Source organism: Podarcis erhardii (assembly GCF_964252035.2).
Source record: "Podarcis erhardii genome assembly, chromosome: 11".
In the NCBI taxonomy this organism is placed as follows: Eukaryota; Metazoa; Chordata; class Lepidosauria; order Squamata; family Lacertidae; genus Podarcis; species Podarcis erhardii.
The window spans coordinates 33,324,285-33,342,941 of NC_138501.1; the positions used below are offsets into that span (position 1 = coordinate 33,324,285).

Here is an 18,657-nt window from a genome sequence, read left to right on the forward strand (position 1 = left end):
AGATAGTATAAAATTATATACCTAATTTTTTAAAAACTGCTAATGTACAAAATGAAGCAGTGAAGTATGGCATCAGCAGTCACTTTCTCAAAAATAATGCCAGATTCTATTGCTGTCCCATTATTTTATCCATTCTAAGCTTCTTGCGTGACATGGGTATCATTCATTGGTCATTCTGAAAATTAGGGAGTGTAAACTACAAAAGGAATCTGAAAGTATACATCACCTAAGACACTTGTCACTAAAAAGTACCGTAGTTGTGAAAGTGCTCACACTTCACCTTAAGCTACACTTTCTCATACGCATGCTATTGACACATGCTAATTTTATTAATTTGGACATATCATTTTTCAAAATTCAGATATGAATGCATGTAGACTGAAGTGTGTGAACACTTTCACCCAACAGATCACTTGCAAAATCACCCATTATTCCATAAAACTGTGCTGTTTAGCTCTTCCAAGATTACTGTCAACTGTAAGCAAAGTATGTAATGAATGCTTGACACCAAGTTCACACCCTAGCAGCTATAATATCCAGAAGCAAAATCCACAGGAAAAGAAGTTTTCTACTCTGGTGTAGACTTAAGTTACTAGCAGTGTTCAAAACTCCCATTGTTCTAGATGCATTTTGCGACAGGAAACTTCATTAGTGCAAGCAATTTCTGAGCTCTGGATGCAGTACTGCATCTAAGATTTCAGATTAAAACTGCAGAGTAGAAGGAAAAGAGGACCTTTTTCTTCCTTCCCACTTGCAGCTACTCTCTGAAGACTGGAGAAGAGACCCTCTTGAGAATATTAAGGGGGTGGACAGGGGAAGAACTAGATGATATGAAAAATGAACATAATATTTCAGCTGCAGTGCCATTCGTTTTCAGCTTTGTACTCTTGTTATTAAAAAGTGCTCCTAGACATTCTGTTAGGTTTAAGGTGCCATTTAGCTCCTAGCTTTCATATCTCAGTATCTAACACTGGTTACTAGGAACAGATATTGGGGCTACCTGTTTGCAAACACTACCTACCCACCCACCGTAGCACTATGCACCTGCTCAGGACCATTTCCTAGTGTTTCCGGCTTTGAGCCCCTAGCATTTGAGAACAGATGCCAAGAAGGAGCACTGGCATAAACTAAATCCTGTTTCCCTACAATGTCAGCCCTTCTCTAGAACAGAGGGAAGCTTGAAATAGAGTTGTGTAACCTTGCAACCTGGTTCAGCCACTCAGGCAAACAGATTCTTTATTCACAGAGGGCAGCCGCCAAGTTTGTGAACACAGAAGCAGCTTTCTTTGCCTAACCAGAGTTTTAAAAAGGATACAAGGCCTCTGCACATCTGTAACTCTTAATTACAGGCCCCGTCTTCAAGAGCAGCCACCCATACACACATTTGCCCAAAATTCCTCAAGTTTCAGAACTATCCAGTTAAAGGTACTGCTTCCTCACCAAAACCAAAGTAGTATTTAAATAAAGACACTGGTGGGCAATGCTGACTTCACAGGAATTCCTCTGGAATTTGTCTCCTCTTCACAAAGATTTCTGCCCCCAGTGAAAAGAAGCACGAGGCACTCTTATGTTCCACTTCCAACTATGTTACCCTAGGGGTTCTAATACAGTACAGCCAATAATAATAATAATAATAATTTATACCCCGCCCATCTGGCTGGGTTTCCCCAGCCACTCTGGGCGGCTTCCAACAAAACACTAAAAATACAATAACCTATTAAACATTAAAACATAGCCAAGCTACCGAAGGCTTTGATAACGAGCGCTCGGGCTATAAAAGCACGAGCCCCCTGCTGGGGAAAAAAAAAAGATTTCAACTCTGCTACTCTCGGGACAGTTTGCTCCGCGGCTGTGCCATTTCAAGCGGCCACCGTGCATCCCCACGTGCAAGCACGTCGCCGACCCCCACAATACAAGCACGCGCTGGCTGAGCATGAAAGGGACTCCGAGGCGCAACCCGAAGGGGCGGGGAAGGAAGGAAGCTCCGGGAGCCTCAATTGCGGCAAGCCGCAGGGAACGCGGAGGAGAGACATAAACACAGCCCTCAAAGTCAACCTGGGAGGGGCAGGCCCGCCCGTCAACACCGGGCAGGGAGCCCGGCCCTGGGCGAGCCCGAGGGGGGGGGGAGAGGCAGCGCGGCGGGCCACGTCCAGCAGCCACCCCACTTCCCGCCACAATTGGCCGGGGCTCGCCCCGTGGGCGGCAACCGGGAGGCGGAGGAGCCTGCGGGCGCCGTCTTCGCCGCCCCTTCGCACACGTCTGGGCTCCCCCCGTCGGCGGGGAATGAGGTCTCCCTCCCCACACAGTATCCTCGCACCTCCTCGTCCTGCTCCTCCAGCGAGGCGTCGCTCTCGGGACGAAAGTGGCCGCCGCCGCCGCCGCCGCCGCCACTGGCCGAGTCCTCTTCCTCCTCGCTCCCCCGACGGCGCTGCCCCTCGCCCAACACACTGTCCCCCTTCTCCCCGGCCAGGGGGAAAGAAGCCGCCGCCGCCGCCGCCACCACCTGCCGCTGGGGGGCGCCGCGGCTGAGGGGGGCAGCGAAGCCCGTCCCGCCGAGCTGCCCGGCTGAGGCATCGCCGTCGCCCTCCTCGGAGAGAGTTTGCGAGCCTGACGAGCTGGAAGAGGAGGACGAGACCCTCCGGCCGCCGCCGTAATCTTGCCGCTGCTGCTGCTCGGCGGAAACTTTCTCGCCCATCGCCGCCGCTGAGTCCTGAGGGGAGACAACCGCCGCCGCCGCCGCCGCCGCCGCCGCCGCCTGGGCGGGTCGGGGAAGAAAGTCAGCCGCCCGCCTCTTCTTCCAGCAACGGCAGCATCCTCCGCCGGGAAGGGAAAGGGGAACACCGAGCCCAGGCACCGCCTAGCGGCTTGCTGCTACCCGCATCGCTTTCCGCTGTCCCAAGCGCGGAAACGCCGCCGGCTCGGAAGCCGCTCCTGGGAGGCGGCAGCGGCGGGGAGCCTGGGCTGTGGGGCTCCGGGAGAGCAGCCCGCTGCCTCCGCCGGCCCCCTGAGAGGGCTGCCGCCTTCCGCGGACCTGCCTCCGGGCCATGGGCGGGGGGGAGACGGGCAGCCCGCCGAGCCAATGGCGGAGGTGGTGGGTGGGCCCTGCCGAGGGAGGGCTCGCGAGCCCGACGCGAGTGAGCGGCAGGTAAGGGGAGCGAGGCGAGGAAGGCGGGGAAAAAGCCGCCGCAAAAACAGAGCGCGAGGCGTGGATCCTGCGCGCGCCCCGACTTGGGAACACGCCCTTCGGACGCGGCGCCCGCAGCGGGACCTCAGCTTTTCAAGATAACGTTATTAATCAGCGCTTGGTGTTGCGCTGCCCCGCTGCAGATTTGATTTGATTTTATTTTTTGCAGGCGTAAACTGACAGCTAGTCCCTGCTGAGCCCATTGGGACTTTTATTTATTTATTCATTCACGCGCCGCCTTTCTACCAAAAGGTATGCAAGGTGGTTTGCAAATATCTGTAGTAACAACCCCTAAGAAGTCTCGAGGTAGCCGCCACAAAACTTACTTTCGAGTAAAGCTGCTAGCTGGAGACTGGCGTGTTAGACGGTAAAGCTAAACCTACAAATAAATCCCATTGAAGTGAGCGGGGCTCTCTTCCCGCGGCGCTTGGTTGGGACCGGGCAATAGAAAGGGATGGGGGGGGGGGCGGTGTAAGGGAGTTGCGGTTCTACAACAACCGTTTGCGGGCCGTGTGTGTGTGTGTATAACCGGGAGCACGATTTCGGGAATCAGCATCTCGTGCCAGATGGGCTCTCAGATTCCCCCCTCAGCTGTGGAGCTTGGCCGAGTTTCCTTGGGCGCCTCTGTCTCCACCTCACCTACCACAACTGGCTCGATGCAAAGTCTCAAATGCTATTTGGAACTTCTTGGGGGAAAGAGGGCACGAAAATGATATGTATTAATAAATAACCCGTTTGGTTAGCAGGTTAGTTAGTTAGTTAGTTAGTTAGTTAGTTATTGATTGAAAAGTCAAATTATTCTTATGCCTAAATGTCTGTAGCAGACAGATGCAAAAGTAAACAGGGTCAGAGGCAAAACTGGTTGAAGTAAGGAATATGACACTTACCTTTCTACAGGTGCTTATGTTCCAACCATGCAAAATCTGGAGGTTTCTACTCATGCCTGTCCATCCAAGAAGCATTCTCACAATAAAGGCAAAAAGGACTCATGGGATGTGCAGTCCAGAGCCACTGGCCTGGGATGGGGGCACATAGCCTGAGGACAGTCCCAAGTGCTTGCCTGGGTGTCTGCAGAAATAATTCAGGCAGTGTGGGCGCATGTGTGTGACTTGTACCTGCAGTTTGCTGTCTTACAACTGAAGCCCAAGTACCTCATGGTGCTGAAGAGAAGCCGTGGTGATTTAATGTATTGTATGGGGTTATACATTTCAGAACTTCTAACAAATTGCTTTATTTGTCCATTTAACAATAACAAAGTAAGGCACTTGAAAGACATACAGTTTTGATTTGTCCATAGAACACTCTAGGACTCCAAACCAAATTAAAAAAACTAGCTTGGCTCTGTTGGATGCCAGGCATAAGGTCTGAAGCCAGTCAGACTTTTTTTTTGTTAACGCGTATCCATCCATAACATAAAGAAAAACACAATACAAACTGGGTCACTCGTTAAACAAAAACTGGAGTCTTCAAGGGTCCTTGGCGAAAACAGTCAATAACAAGGAGTTACTTCTAAACATGTTGACTAGCTGGATGGCTACATTAAAATAAATACAATTAGGATTCAGGTGAGGGAGCACCCATGAGAGCTGGCTAGAGAAGCCTAGAGGGCTAGAAGTTCCCTACCTTACTTGCTCTAAGGAATGCTACAAGAGAGCAGTAATCGCTCCTACGGCTCCTCCCAAAATTTGAAATACATAGCACCCCTGTGTGTTGTTGTTTAGTCGTGTCCGACTCTTCGTGACCCCCTGGACCAGAGCACGCCAGGCACTCCTGTCTTCTACTGCCTCCCACAGTTTGGTCAGACTCATGCTGGTAGCTTCGAGAACACTGTCCAACCATCTCGTCCTCTGTTGTCCCCTTCTCCTTGTGCCCTCAATCTTTCCCAACAAAATCAGGGTCTTTTCCAGGGAGTCTTCTCTTCCCATGATGTGGCCAAAGTATTGGAGCCTCAGCTTCAGGATCTGTCCTTCCAGTGAGCACTCAGGGCTGATTTCCTTAAGAATGGAGAGGTTTGATCTTCTTGCAGTCCATGGGACTCTCAAGAGTCTCCTCCAGCACCAGAATTCAAAAGCATCAATTCTTTGGCGATCAGCCTTCTTTATGGTCTAGCTCTCACTTCCATACATCACTACCGGGAAAACCATAACTTTAACTATACGGACTATACAAGCACCCTTGTGTAACTTGAGCCGAAGATTAGCTACAAAACGTATTTTCAAAAGAATAATGGAAGAGACTGCTTATACCACTGAGGGTCCAACTCAACACATGGGGAGGGGGGTCCATGTTAGTGATCTCAGTTCTCCACATCCTAAAACTGCAATCAACCCTACTCAGGAATCTGCACAGAGGTACAGATGATGCTAATACCACATCTAAACTGCAATTTGGATCAGTTAAAACACATTACTCAACCAAATTCAGGACTCCTCCTATCCTGTTTTCAAGGTGTGTTTTTTTTTTAAGGGAAGACCTGTGTGACCTTCCATAACCAACCTCTCCATCCCTGCCCCCACCACCCATGCATCCAAATGAATTTAAAATCTCAGTCCTATTACCTTTCATTTCAGAAATTAATAACTGGCTTAATGCCTCCTTTTAATTTCAGTCCTCTTTTTATGATCAACCCACTCCTTCAATATGAGATAAATCACACATCACTAATGATGGGAGATGTTCCAATCACCATCTCTTTACATATAAAAGATATAGATTGGATTATAGCAACTTCATAACGGGTTTAAGGTAAAGTAGTAAAATCCCACTTATATGAGAATTTGACTCCCCTCCCCCTCAGATTACAAGTGATTATCAGTTAAGCAATATCGGAGGGTTTTTTAATGTTCCATTTGATGTTATTCTTTCCCCCCACTTTTACCAGTACATGGAAAGTGAGGGAGTTCAGAGGTCGCTCCTACTTGTCATAGACCCCCAGATACAGCAACTGGAGTGGTGGAAGAAAAGGGAAGGCTAAGTGGACTGGGAGGTGAAAAGGAAGCTTCCTCATGAGCAACAGCCTCCTTGGGAGTAAGAGGTAAGTCTCATGAGCAAGGCAAGGGAGTGGCTGAAAAGGTACATACAAAAGTCAGAGTAAGGAAGAAATTGAACTTTGTGGCTGTTTCCAGGCAGGAAAGAAGTAAGGAAGTACAGGATTGCTTTTTTTATTTGTTTATACAGTATAGCATATTGAGTGTGCATAGTGTCTTAACAGAGTGCAAGAGGACAGATCTTAGCTTGCCACAACCGCATGAATATACAGATTCCCAGAGAGGAGGTCACAGCTGTCTGGCTCCTCCCCAGTCTTTTTTTAATCCCACAACACACTGAGCTAAACCAAGGTTTGACTTAGCTTGTGAATAAGCTTTCACCTTCCTAAACACAATCAGCACCCAAGGTTTATTCTTGGTTTGTACAGTCCCAGTAAGCAATCATTTGGCTTACTGTGACATTCAAACCAGGCCCCTGAAGTATGTCTCTCCTCTTATTGATTCGCTGTAGAAGGAATAAACAAAAGCTGTCCCTTTGCTTCATGTATTATTCAGCATTTGGAAAGGAGTTTGAACTTAAACTCCAACAGTGTAATCCTATGCATCTCTATTGAATTATTGTATTTTAATGTTTTGTTGGAAGCCACCCAGAGTGGCTGGGGAAACCCAGCCAGATGGGGTATAAATTGTTGTTGTTGTTGTTGTTATGCCACTCCCACCTGGGATTTACTCCCAAATACATGTGTATAGGGATGTAGCAACTTGGAATAACCATACAGAAATCAAAGTAGGCACAGAAGAAAAAAAGTTATGGTGAGCAAAGGTGTGTAGCCCGAACCTTTAAAATGACCTACAGTTGCACAGTGGAGGGTTGTTGCCACTGTTGTTGCCAGCAATGCCACAGTGCAGTGGGTTTGAGGGAGGGGGGAAACCACACCCCTTACCCCCTGTTTTCGGGGGGGGGGACAGTTAGAGGATCTAATGTTCTTTCCTTCAGATGCACACAATTTCCCCAACACACACAACTTGCTGTTAAAAGCTACTACTGTGTTCTAGCCTGCCCTGAGTATCAGGTTGTTAAGAACTGAAGTCATTGACAAAATTGGATATACAGTGGTGCCCCGCAAGACGAATGCCTCGCAAGATGAAAAACTCACTAGACGAAAGAGTTTTCCCTATGGGCTTGCTTTGCAAGACGAAACGTCTTGCGAGTTCTTGTGAGTTTGTTTCCTTTTTCTTAAAGCTGCTAAGCCGCTAAGCCGTTAATAGCCGCTAAGCTGTTAATAGCCGTGCTTCACAAGACGAAAAAACCGCAAGACGAAGAGACTCGCGGAACGGATTAATATCGTCTTGCGAGTGCCTTAATACAGTGGTACCTCGGGTTACAGATACTTCAGGTTACAGATGCTTCAGGTTACAGACTCCCCTGACCCAGGAATAGTACCTCTTGTTAATAACTTTGCTTCAGGATGAGAACAGAAATTGTGTGGTGGCAGCAGGAGGCCCCATTAGCTAAAGTGGTACCTCAGGTTAAGAACAGTTTCAGGTTAAGAACAGACCTCCAGAACAAATTAAGTTCTTAACCCGAGGTACCACTGCAAATGTTAAAGGTGGGATATGATATGGTGTTTTGAATATTTAAAGACTTTCACCAAAAAAGAAAGATTCAGATGTGTCCCCTGTTGCCAGTTGGGCCAGAACAATCAGTAAATACACTGTTTGAAGGTAGTTTTGGTTCCCAAGTATTGTCATAGTAAGTTTTCATAAATAAAAACTAAAAAATACTAGCTTTGTTCAGTGAAGTTCTGTGCATATTTACTCAGAAGCAAATCCCACTAAATTGACTGGGTGCACTCATAAACATGCACAGGATTGCAGCCTTTAACAATAGTTCCACACGTATCTCCTTCCTTTTGGTGAGATTCGAGAAACCCAAAGGAAAATATGCCACAGAAGTCTTTTTGAGAGGTAATAATTGCCGCTGGGACCACATTTTAGTAAAATATATTTATATTACTAGCTGTAGAGGTAAGGGTTTTTTAATGTTGTGACTAGCCTAGTATGCAAATAAACACAGGGTTTGGGTACTGGGATTTACTTCAGGATTTGAATTAAATGACAGTTGATAGGTTTAGCCCACATTATTAAACTAAGTTCTAGTCAAAGTAGACCCATTGAAAGTTCATATATCTACTTTGATGAGAGGTTGGTTAGCTACAACCATAACTCTTGACACAGCCAAAAAAAAAAAACCCACACCCCTCTAAGAAGGTATTATATAGAGAATGAACAAATAGCATACCTGTTTCTACATAAACACACATTCGAACCTTGTATTTATTATTAGTGAAGATTTTTTGTTGAATTTCTCCAATAGGATGGAGGGTTAAATAAAGCCAGGGATGTGATGAGGCCAAAGGGTAGCACTTATGAAAATAATGAAGAGAGCTGTGTTTCAGGGGAAATCCTCCTGTATAATGTTAAAGGATCCCAAGAGTAATTTGTTTTAACATACTCATACTCTCCTCAGCAGGCAGACTCAGTTATATTTCATTATATTATTAACAATAACAGAAGTAGCACTGATGTGGTGCCAAGAGGCATTAAAGAGAATTGCAGTCCCATTGTAACTTGGATGGCACAGAAACATAATAAAATATGGTAGCTCTTCCAGTGACCTTGCAATCTAATTAGGGCAAGATTTAAGAATGGTGATGATAAGCATTTGGGACTTCAGACACAATTTTTTAATAATGTTTCCTGAGCTGGTTTTGAATATACCTCGAGTTAGAACTTAACAGATACTGTTACTTGCACTTGAAGTTAGCATTGATATGCCAGTTTTGCCTTCTACAATGCAAAGATAAAGCTTATTGGCATTCCTGTCGGGTAGCTGGGCTGCAGGTGGCCCTTGCAAAGGCCTTGGAGGGCTGCTGCCAGCCAGAATAAACACTACTAAGCTAGATATGTTCTTCTTTAAACAAGCATCTGGCTGATTGACATCCAAAGCCATCTTACACGTGTTGTTGTGGGGGGGGGGTTATTAGTTTGTTTTTGTTCTTATTTTTATTATGTATTCTGTGTTTTTATATTGTAATTTTATAGTGTGAACTGCTTTGAGATCTATGGATATAGGGCAGTATAATGTTTGTATGTATGTATGTTTGTATGTATGTTTGTATGTATGTACGTATTTATTTATTTATTTATTTATTCATTCATTCATTCCAGTAGTCTCAGTAGAAGACAGTTTCATACATTCAACAATTGACTGATATTAATAATGATGGATTCTAAAGGGCTTGACACTATGGTAGATAGAAACCAAACCATTTAAAATGTTTAGACAAAACTAGTACCTTGAATAGGATGCGGGTGCCGCTGTGGGTTTAACCACAGAGCCTAGGACTTGCCGATCAGAAGGTTGGCGGTTCAAATCCCCGTGACGGGGTGAGCTCCCGTTATTCGGTCCCTGCTCCTGCCAACCTAGCATTTCAAAAACAAGTCAAAGTGTGAGTAGATAAATAGGTATCGCTCTGGTGGGAAGGTAAACGGCATTTCCGTGCGCTGCTCTGGTTCGCCAGAAGCGGCTGTACGCCAGCTCCCTCGGCCAATAAAGCGAGATGAGTGCTGCAACCCCAGAGTTGGCCACGACTAGACCTAATGGTCAGGGGTCCCTTTACCTTTAGCACCTTGAATTGTGTCTGAATATTTATGGAGGGGCTCAGTAGATTTTGAACCTGTTTATGTGTTGGTTTTATGTAATCTAATGTATTTGCCTGTCCAGATGGAAGGTGCCATGGTCTGAGCTAAGTGAAAATTGTGGAAAGTAATTAAGGGCACATGAAATAGAGCATGGCACAAGGAGTTTAGCTTCAAACGTTATAAAGGCATGGATAGTGAACACTCCCAGCCTAGAGATGGAAAAGAAATTTGATTCAGTTCACATTTCAAGGTGAATCTACCAAATCTGCACTTTCTGAAACAATATGCAGAAACACAGCCATCCTTCAAAAGTTGTCCTTCCTTGAGTTTTGCAATACAGTTCTCCAACCAAAGAGCGTGTACAAAAATGCATATACTATGGTAAAGAGTGTGTTGAGGTGCATATGTCAGCAAAATTAACACATAAGAATGCATAAGGATAACATATAAGGGAAAAATTGCAAAGATGTGTTTATTAGGGGAAATGGCATACACTAATGTGTTTATTGGGAGCAAGTTGTACTAAAAAGCAAGTAAATTTTCACGAGAACTGAAGAAAACAGAAACTGATGTGGAAATGTAAACATAATGACTGGAAAAATGAGATGTTGAGAGAAACCAAAACCGACAGATCCCCTGTTCCCAGCCATTGTCAAGATGTGGGCTTGCCGGGCCAGCTGCAGATCTAGGAACATGCAGGTTGGCAAACCTGAGGCACCAGAAATTTTTCTTTCTCTTCAAGTCACAAGATTATATCTTCCTCTATGCTTTCAGTTCTTTCTGACTGACCTGCATTCTCATCACTGTCTCAGGATGCTGAGTTGGAGGAAGGGACACAGAGCTGAGTGCCATCACCATGACCCCAAACTTCCATACATTCTTGCCTAGCAGTTTTATCTTTTTATAGGGGGGAATGGATGGGTGATGAAATTAAACTGCAAGATTTTTCACCAGGGTTCCAGGGAGACGGTTTGCAAAATAAACATGGCAAAAAGAGATGACTTGGCTGATAGTACAGACAATTATTATTTGCCTTTTCAAGTAATAGTTATTCCCATTGCCCTGGGGAGATTCAACAGTTTTTCCTTCTGTGGTTCTGTTTGCCATGCTTGACCTGGAGGAAGCACTTCTGAGGCTGAGCCAGTGTTCCTTACTTTCTTATGCTTTGGCCTCCCTGTTGAGTCTGTCAACAATATCACCAATTAGTGCCAATCCTCAAGTAAATAATAATATGAGTCCTTCTTAATTTTTAATTCTGCAACACTTGCACTCATGGTATATAAATGTTTTATTAGGGAGCTCAGTAAGAGAGAGTTCATCCAAACCACTTTGATTTCTGATGTAGCTCTGCAAGATAAGAAGAAAGTGCCAGCAGGAAGCAATGCGATTGGAATGTGAAATTCTACATGTCTTTCACAGATATTGCTATAAGCTGCAGTCTCCATTCTATCATGCTTCAAATTTTGCATTCTCTCTTTAAGACCCTTTGTTCTGCTCCCTCCTTCCCCCACCCATGCCAGTTTTTAGTAGACTACAATGGTGCAGGAAGAATCTGTTACATAAGACTATAGTTTTGCATTTGATGTTGCACCATTTGACAATTCATAAAAACCAAAATAGCACACTAAAAATGTGAGTTGTATGTATCTGAGCAGAGTTCAAAATGTGGCAAACTTGTTGTATGACTACTGCCCCACATGCTCAACTAGCAAATAAAAAGCCCTCAGTCACTGTGCTATGTACTTGGAGGCAGGTTGAGGCTCCACAAGTGCTTCTTGAGGAAAAGCGCTTGTGGAGCATCACCATCGCGGGGAGCAGGGAAGGAGGTGTTTCACAAGAAGAGGATTGGTCACCATGCTGGAGGCTGCTGCCCTGAGGCAACTACCCCACCTTGCCTCATGAGTGAGCCGGCCCCAAGGAAACAATAAGCAAACTGAAATCTAGCCATCATGCAAAATTCACACTTCTCCTAACTTTGTAATGCTGTTCTCTAGCCAAGTAATGTGTACAAAATTTCACATACTGGTGTAAACTGCTCATGAAAATGCATCTATTGGTGATAATAACATGCATAAATACATCATACTGAGGGAAACTGCTTTTCAAAAAATATGTATGTATATTGAAATTTGCACTATAAAATGTTGATGAATTTTCAAGAGAACTTTTTTAAAAAAATAGAAAACTGATGTAGAAATGTTAAAAACTGAACTTAAAACTGGAAAAATGAGAAATTGAGAGAAAACTAAGTTGACATATTTGCCCATCCCTAGTGGGCAGGCACTGAATGAGACCCATTCAAAAGTGACTCCATCACCTGCCCAGCATGAAAACGACCATCTAAGTTCCCAGTGAGGAAGATGGTGAATGGCTGCTAAGTGGCCCTTCTTTGCCCCCGGGGCCATTTGCCAGTGTTTGACCTGGCCAACCACTAATACCAGGCTTAGATGACCACATGGCTTTCCAGGAAAGTGATGGGGAAGTGTGCCTAAAACCCCTCTTCAAAACATACTGTGCCAAACGGTTTGAGACAGATTACATGCTAACAATAAGCTAATGACAGAGCAATATATTCTTTATTTTCACAGATATTCCATTTGATGCCTTTTCAAAGTATTAGACTACATTATTTCCTTCAGAGTTGCATATATTGATTGAGATAATAAATTTATTACTGCTCACTGTTGTGTACAGAAAATATATGTATTAAATCTTTGTATGAAAGACATTTAAATAGGCATGCTGTATTATTCAATCTCCTTAAATGAAGTTATGAAATCCCCCTGCAAAAGCAATTAAGGACGTAGATAGACTTCATTTATTGATAACAGCTATATTACTTTGATTCTTTCGACAGTTTCACCTTTCAAAATGAATGTCTTCAAGTTTTGAAAGTCAATCCATGGACGCCTTGTAAGTTACGTCTATCATTCTGGAGCGTTTAATATGGTTATTAGAATTGCTAGTGAATATAGTGAAAGGTTATAAATGTGTTAAATCATCCTAATACTACCCTGTTCAGTAAAGACTTCTAGAAATACTTTACAGACAAATTATGCACTTTAAGCTATGCCTCTGCAGGAAATTTTTGAATCTATGAAATCCCCCCAAATATCTGTAAGGCTGATTTTGCTAGGCTTTCTATGGGCATGCATCTGCACAACTGACACTCACATGAATGTGTAAATGTACATATAGGCACATGAGTGGTGAAAATGAGGGCAGGGAGACAAAGAAAGCAATGCAGGGACCATCAATATTTTGGAGGCCTTTGGCCACATTTGTAATTTTGAGAAACTACCATAGGAACTACAATGGAAGAGGGAGGCTGGGAGAGTCCGCTTCCACCTTTCTTTCCACAGTTGCCTTCCAAGGTAGGCCAGTTACAATCCCAAAAATATCCGGTAATCGCTACTACCACCACCCCTTTCACCACTTAGAGCCCCCAGGTGAGAGGGAATTCTGGGGTGCTCAAGGAAATACTAAAAACCAAGAACACAAGGTATTCAGTTTCTTTGACCCTCCCTGGGATGCAAACTTGCTTTTCTTTCCTGAGATCTTCCTTGGTTTATGAGGAGAGGAGCAATGGCATAGTGTTGGTTGCTGGCACCCAGGGCAGGCCTGCAATGGGTTGGAGGGTGCCAGTCCTTGCCGCTAACACCACTGGAAGGACCCCACCAGAGCAAACCGGGGCCATGCTGAGCCACCTGCCCCTCCATGCAGAGGGGAGCCCATCTGGTCTACGCAGCCCTTGGTGGGTGGAGAGAAGTACTGGGGCTTCCTGGTTTGCACTCCCTCAAAAATTGTGTGCCTGGGGCCATGGCCCCCCTGGCATCCCCCACACCACACTCCTGGAGAGGAGACCAAGCATCCACCTCCCTGCCTCTCCCAGAAATCAGAGCAGCTTACTTTTCTCTGTCAACCCCAATCCTGTACCTCCGCAGCATGAACCATGTGGCTTAGACTTGGTGGTGTGTGTGTGTCTCATTAACCATCTGAATTGGAAACAATGCACGCAGACCCAACTGTCTAATTATATAATGCTTATTAAGAATAAGGAAGACAAGGGATGGAACAAAGGGACAAAGCAGAATACTGAAAAATAAAAGGAGCGTAGATGGTCAGTTGCAGGGTTTTCTGGTCATCACTGAGGGATAAAAACTACATGTCCACAGTCAATTTTTAAGGATTTCCGCCCACGTTGGGTTGAATGACAGCTGGCACTTTTTCAGCCAATCAGCACAGGTCACACTTGCCAGGTACCCAGCATGACACCTTTCCAGGAATTGAGGAAATGGAAGACACCTCCTGTGGGCAGGGGAAGATGGTTGCCGTTGGTGGAAATTCCCAACTGGATTTCTCAATATTCTTGTGAGACAGGATTTTCCTGTGCTTGTGTTTTTGGGGTACTTTGTGAGGATGTGCCTGGCTCACCCATCTAGTCAAACCCCCTGGTCAGTACAGGAAATCCAGAACAAAAGCATCCCTTTCATAAGGCTATTCAGCCAATACTTGGAGCTCCATAAAGGGAGAGATCACCCACTCCCAGGTAACTGAATTCTTTGCCCAACTGCTCTTACCATTCAGCTTAATGTTCAGCTAAAATCTACTCTCTTGTTACTTAAGCCTCTCTAGTCTTGCTCTTCCTCACAAAACAGTTATGAGAGGATTATTTTCAGCAGAGACACACTACGGGTGTTTACCCTTCCTCCAATCATCATTTATCCTTGTAATTCCCTCTCAAGGTGCTTTTCTTTTCTTTCTTTTTTTTGCCATTGTGTTCACATCCACACCTTACTTAGGTTTCCCAAAGTTTCCTGGGAACTGTAGTTTACAATTCTCAGCACCCTAAACAAGCTATAGAGTTCCCAGGACTCTGAGAAAAGCCATGCAGTTTAAGTGTACAGTGTAGATGTGATCTAAGTATTCATCCTGGAGTCTTATTGCATACATTTGCACATAATGTATATTTTAGCCCTCATACAAGAGTACAGAGTTCCCTTGTTCACTCACAGCTTCCTAATGACACCTGTCAGTTCACTCCGGCGTATACTTCTGACCTGGTGAATATCCTCACAACAAATATGTGACAAAGTAAGAATCTGACCTTGGTCGTTGAGGTAGATGGCGCTACAGAAGTATACCTGGACTACCTTTGGTGGCAGGACAGAGCATGTCATTCCTCCCTCTCTTAATCTTTCTCATGTGCCCAGGTCCTTTGTTTTCCTGTGCTCATGCACAAGCCCATCCAAGAATGGTTCCCCTGAGTCACAAGCTACTTCCTCATATCTCATGGAAATAGTACAGGCTGTTTGTGTACCTCGTTGCCTCCGTTAGCTTTTGGGATGCAAAGGCACCCTGCCAAAGCCAAGAAGGGCCAAAGAAGTGGTTCCCCACCCCCCATAATTAACTTTTCCTGTTGTCATTTCTGCGGAGATGTTTACAACAGACTATGGGAAAATCTTATCTGCACGGAAGAGCTCAAGCAGCCCTGGAGGCCAGAGGTTGCCAAAAGCTAGAAGGGAATTTGACTCAACAAAAACAACATGTATTGCATAACCTCAAATCACCATTTCAGCAGAAGAGTCTTCAAGAATCTTTTTTTTTAATACATCAGTGCAGTATGATAGTTCTAAAACGATTACTGTTGTGTTTAGCAAACTTTTCTCCATTAAGCATAAGTGTAGTTTCAGCTGTCGGCTTACATCATCCTGAAATTTCTATAGCAACACCTCTTTTATAAACTGTGAAATTAATGACAACAACAAGAAAACCTGAGTTGGTATTGCCATCTTAGAATGTGAAGGAATGTACATTATCCATCCCTTAAAAGAAAGAAAACCCCTGTGCTGACTGCCAAGAATAAAAGTATAATTGCCCCACAGCGATGTGATCAAAGAGCTAGCTTGATGCAAGAGTTCTTCGGAACTGTTTTGTGTTTATAATAAATAGAGCTTATTTCAAGCTGGAGGATGAATAAATATTTTTCTGCAAAATGACCTCTTCAAATTGTGCGTATGCCCTTATCCCAGCCTGTCTGCATGATGTGAAAAGGAATTAAAACAAATGGCTTCTAGCCATTGGCAGTGGAGTTCATTCACCTGAAAATCCAGAAAGCATTTATTGCTTTAAAGGTCACAATAAGAATGCCCTCAACTAAATTTAGTTTATTCAGAACCTTAAACATGCAGCCAACCAGTTATTCCTCCTGTGATAGCCTACCATTATTTCTTCCTGGAAACCTAACCAGAAAGATACTTTCATTTATAAGAATTCCACCCCTTTCCCTCTGCACTTGTGACACATCCTTGCAATTACTCTCTTTGTAGTAACTCATTCCCTAATCCCCACCTGCTACCTAAGCTACTTCACTGTTCCTTCATATGTTTACTAGGTTCCTCAATTCAAATATGAATGCAAATAAAGTTATGTGTGCAGTCCTGATTTTTTTTAAGTACCATATGATACAGCAAGCAGGATTAGGGTGTCAGGCATCTTGTTAGTTAAATATTGTCAGCTGACTATGCTATTCATGAACGTGGTTAAATATACCCAGCACTCAAGAATGTTCTAGCATAGGTATATGCCTCCATTTTAATTGCATAATAAGCCCTGCTCACAAGTGACTTCCCCCGTGGTTCAGAGAATATGTAGATGGGAAAGGGGGAGCTACATTCACCAGCCCAACCACCAACTCCCTTATCAGCTCCACTCCAACCTTCATATATTGAGGAGGCTGCTGAACTCAGAGGCTTATAAATGTCCTGGCTGTATTACCATGGTGGACTTCATGCTTCACATACAAAGGGTCCAAGATTCAAGCACAGCTGAGTAGTCCTAGGGGTGAGCCTCACCAGACAGCACATTGCCAGGGGAAATCCTCCCAGACATAAAGGTGGAGAGTGGAATGTGCTCAGGCTTGTGGAAATTCATCCACACAGCACTAAACCATGGTTTAGTGTTACATATTAATCCAGCTTGAAACTATTGATCCTTCTTTCTCAGTGCCTTTTATGCTAAACAGGATCTTGAGCCCTTGTCCCCAGCTTAATACCTAAAATCCTTTAATGAGCAATATTGGAGGCTGAGTTATTACCTTCAATGCTTCATCAATTCACATCTTAGGGCTGAAACAAGACCCAGAGCTGAATCTTGGTAAGCCCTGGTTTTGGTTACCTCAAGTGAACCAAGATCTCGGAATGTTTTTAGTGGACTTAAAATACCACCCAAAAGTCACACCTATCTAAATGTTGATATAAATATATTCAAAGCATGTATTTGCTACATTAGGAATGGATATTGCTTCCATTTATTTCACTGAGAGCAATACCATCCACAGCATCATCTCTAGCACTTCACCTGTTAACACTATATCTTCGTTTAGCTGATTTGTGGAACACAGTCCATAATTTCCAGTTTTATATCTGCCAGTAGAAAGTACTGGTGGGAAAAGGGAAATAATAAGGGTACAATTCTGAAACAAACTATACTGAAGTAGACCATTTACTTCAATTGGACTCTTCGGAATAACTGGAGCAAGCATTGCAGCCAACACATTCTTTTGAAAGAAAAGCTGGAATAGCATTGCATTTTTAGTTCAGTTAATGTTACCTGCATTATGAAGACAATGACAGTCAGATTCAATGGCCTCATTTTGATATAGTGTGAAATGTACTTCAGATTAGAATAGTGGTTGCTGTAGGTTACAAGATATTACTTTTTTAAAAAATGGCTCTGCGTTTTTTATAGAGCTTACACAATTCTGGCAATGCGCTGTCTTCCAAAGTAGCTGTAATCTCACATTAGAACTGCAGATGAGAAAGAGGGTGATTCTGCTACAAACAGAGAATCTTTTGGCATTAATTCAATTTTAGATCCATGCACTGTGCAGGGATCAAACTGTAAAAAGAAAAGCCTATAACCATAGTCACCTTGGGGGCTGTGCTCAGCTGCTAAATACTTCTCTTTAATGAGATGCAAGAGTAACCAAAACTGATTTCTATTTATGGTGTTTATACATTGCCCAAATAGTCATATCCTTGGGGTAGTTCACAAATTCATTTACCTGTAATGAGATGGATATTCAATTCATATGACTTTTTATTCTTGTTCTACAGCATGATCCTGTTCTATGCCAGGATTCTCAAATGTGAAGCAAATCTCTCTAGAAGACATAAGCTATTGGCAAGGGGTGTGCAAATTTTTGCTAAATTCTTCAAGCGCCTGTTTGTGGACATCCACATTTTAGCCAAAGGTGTGACCAGACATTTGTTGAATAAATAGAGATATGGGCCACTGGCACCACCTCATATTTTAATGGACTTTCTGGTTCAGTTCAGAAATGCATGCATGAGTCTGTCAATCAGCTTGCTACTGAGGCTAGAGACCAGAATGGTTCCTTTTTTGTTTAACAGCTCCACGCTAGGCAAAAAATCATTTTTAGAATAGCGATGTGATATTAGGGGAAGTCTCAACTGATAGATTCCTGTCTCAGTGTCGTAAAGTCTTGTTCTGGAAGGAGAAATATTTATCTGACTGATTTGACACGTACCTGGCTCAACTTCTAAAAAGTCATCAGCTCCTTTAGAGCTCTTCATATTTCCCCCAGTCATGGCTTTAGGTAAGGAGAGGACAATTAGCTAGGGACTCTACTGTCCTAAGCTGCTCTTGACACTCAGAACTGAAGCACTAAGTACAGGGACCATCTGCTCTGGTTTTATTTTTTCACAAGTTGCAACTGCAGCTGAAATAACTGAGCTACCACAAATATCAATACAAATA

At 43.9% G+C, this 18,657-nt stretch overlaps 1 protein-coding gene and 1 long non-coding RNA gene across 6 annotated transcripts in view; one reads left to right on the forward strand and one right to left on the reverse strand.

Annotated features, from left to right (window-relative positions):
- MAST4 (microtubule associated serine/threonine kinase family member 4) overlaps positions 1-2,840 on the reverse strand; it is a gene marked incomplete at its 5' end in the record, with an annotated part of 210,082 nt that extends 207,242 nt beyond the window's left edge. For all 5 annotated transcript variants that reach the window (XM_081880686.1, XM_081880685.1, XM_081880683.1 and 2 more), the window contains one exon: positions 2,318-2,840. In XM_081880686.1, coding sequence (XP_081736812.1) covers positions 2,318-2,695 — 378 coding nt within the window. The remainder of the gene's footprint in view (positions 1-2,317) is intronic.
- A 9,893-nt stretch (positions 2,841-12,733) lies between these two features.
- On the forward strand, positions 12,734-18,392 carry LOC309352387. Its single transcript, XR_014161288.1, has 3 exons — positions 12,734-12,789; positions 14,892-14,970; positions 17,994-18,392. It is a non-coding gene; the product is annotated as an uncharacterized lncRNA (long non-coding RNA).
- Positions 18,393-18,657: the final 265 nt, after the last annotated feature.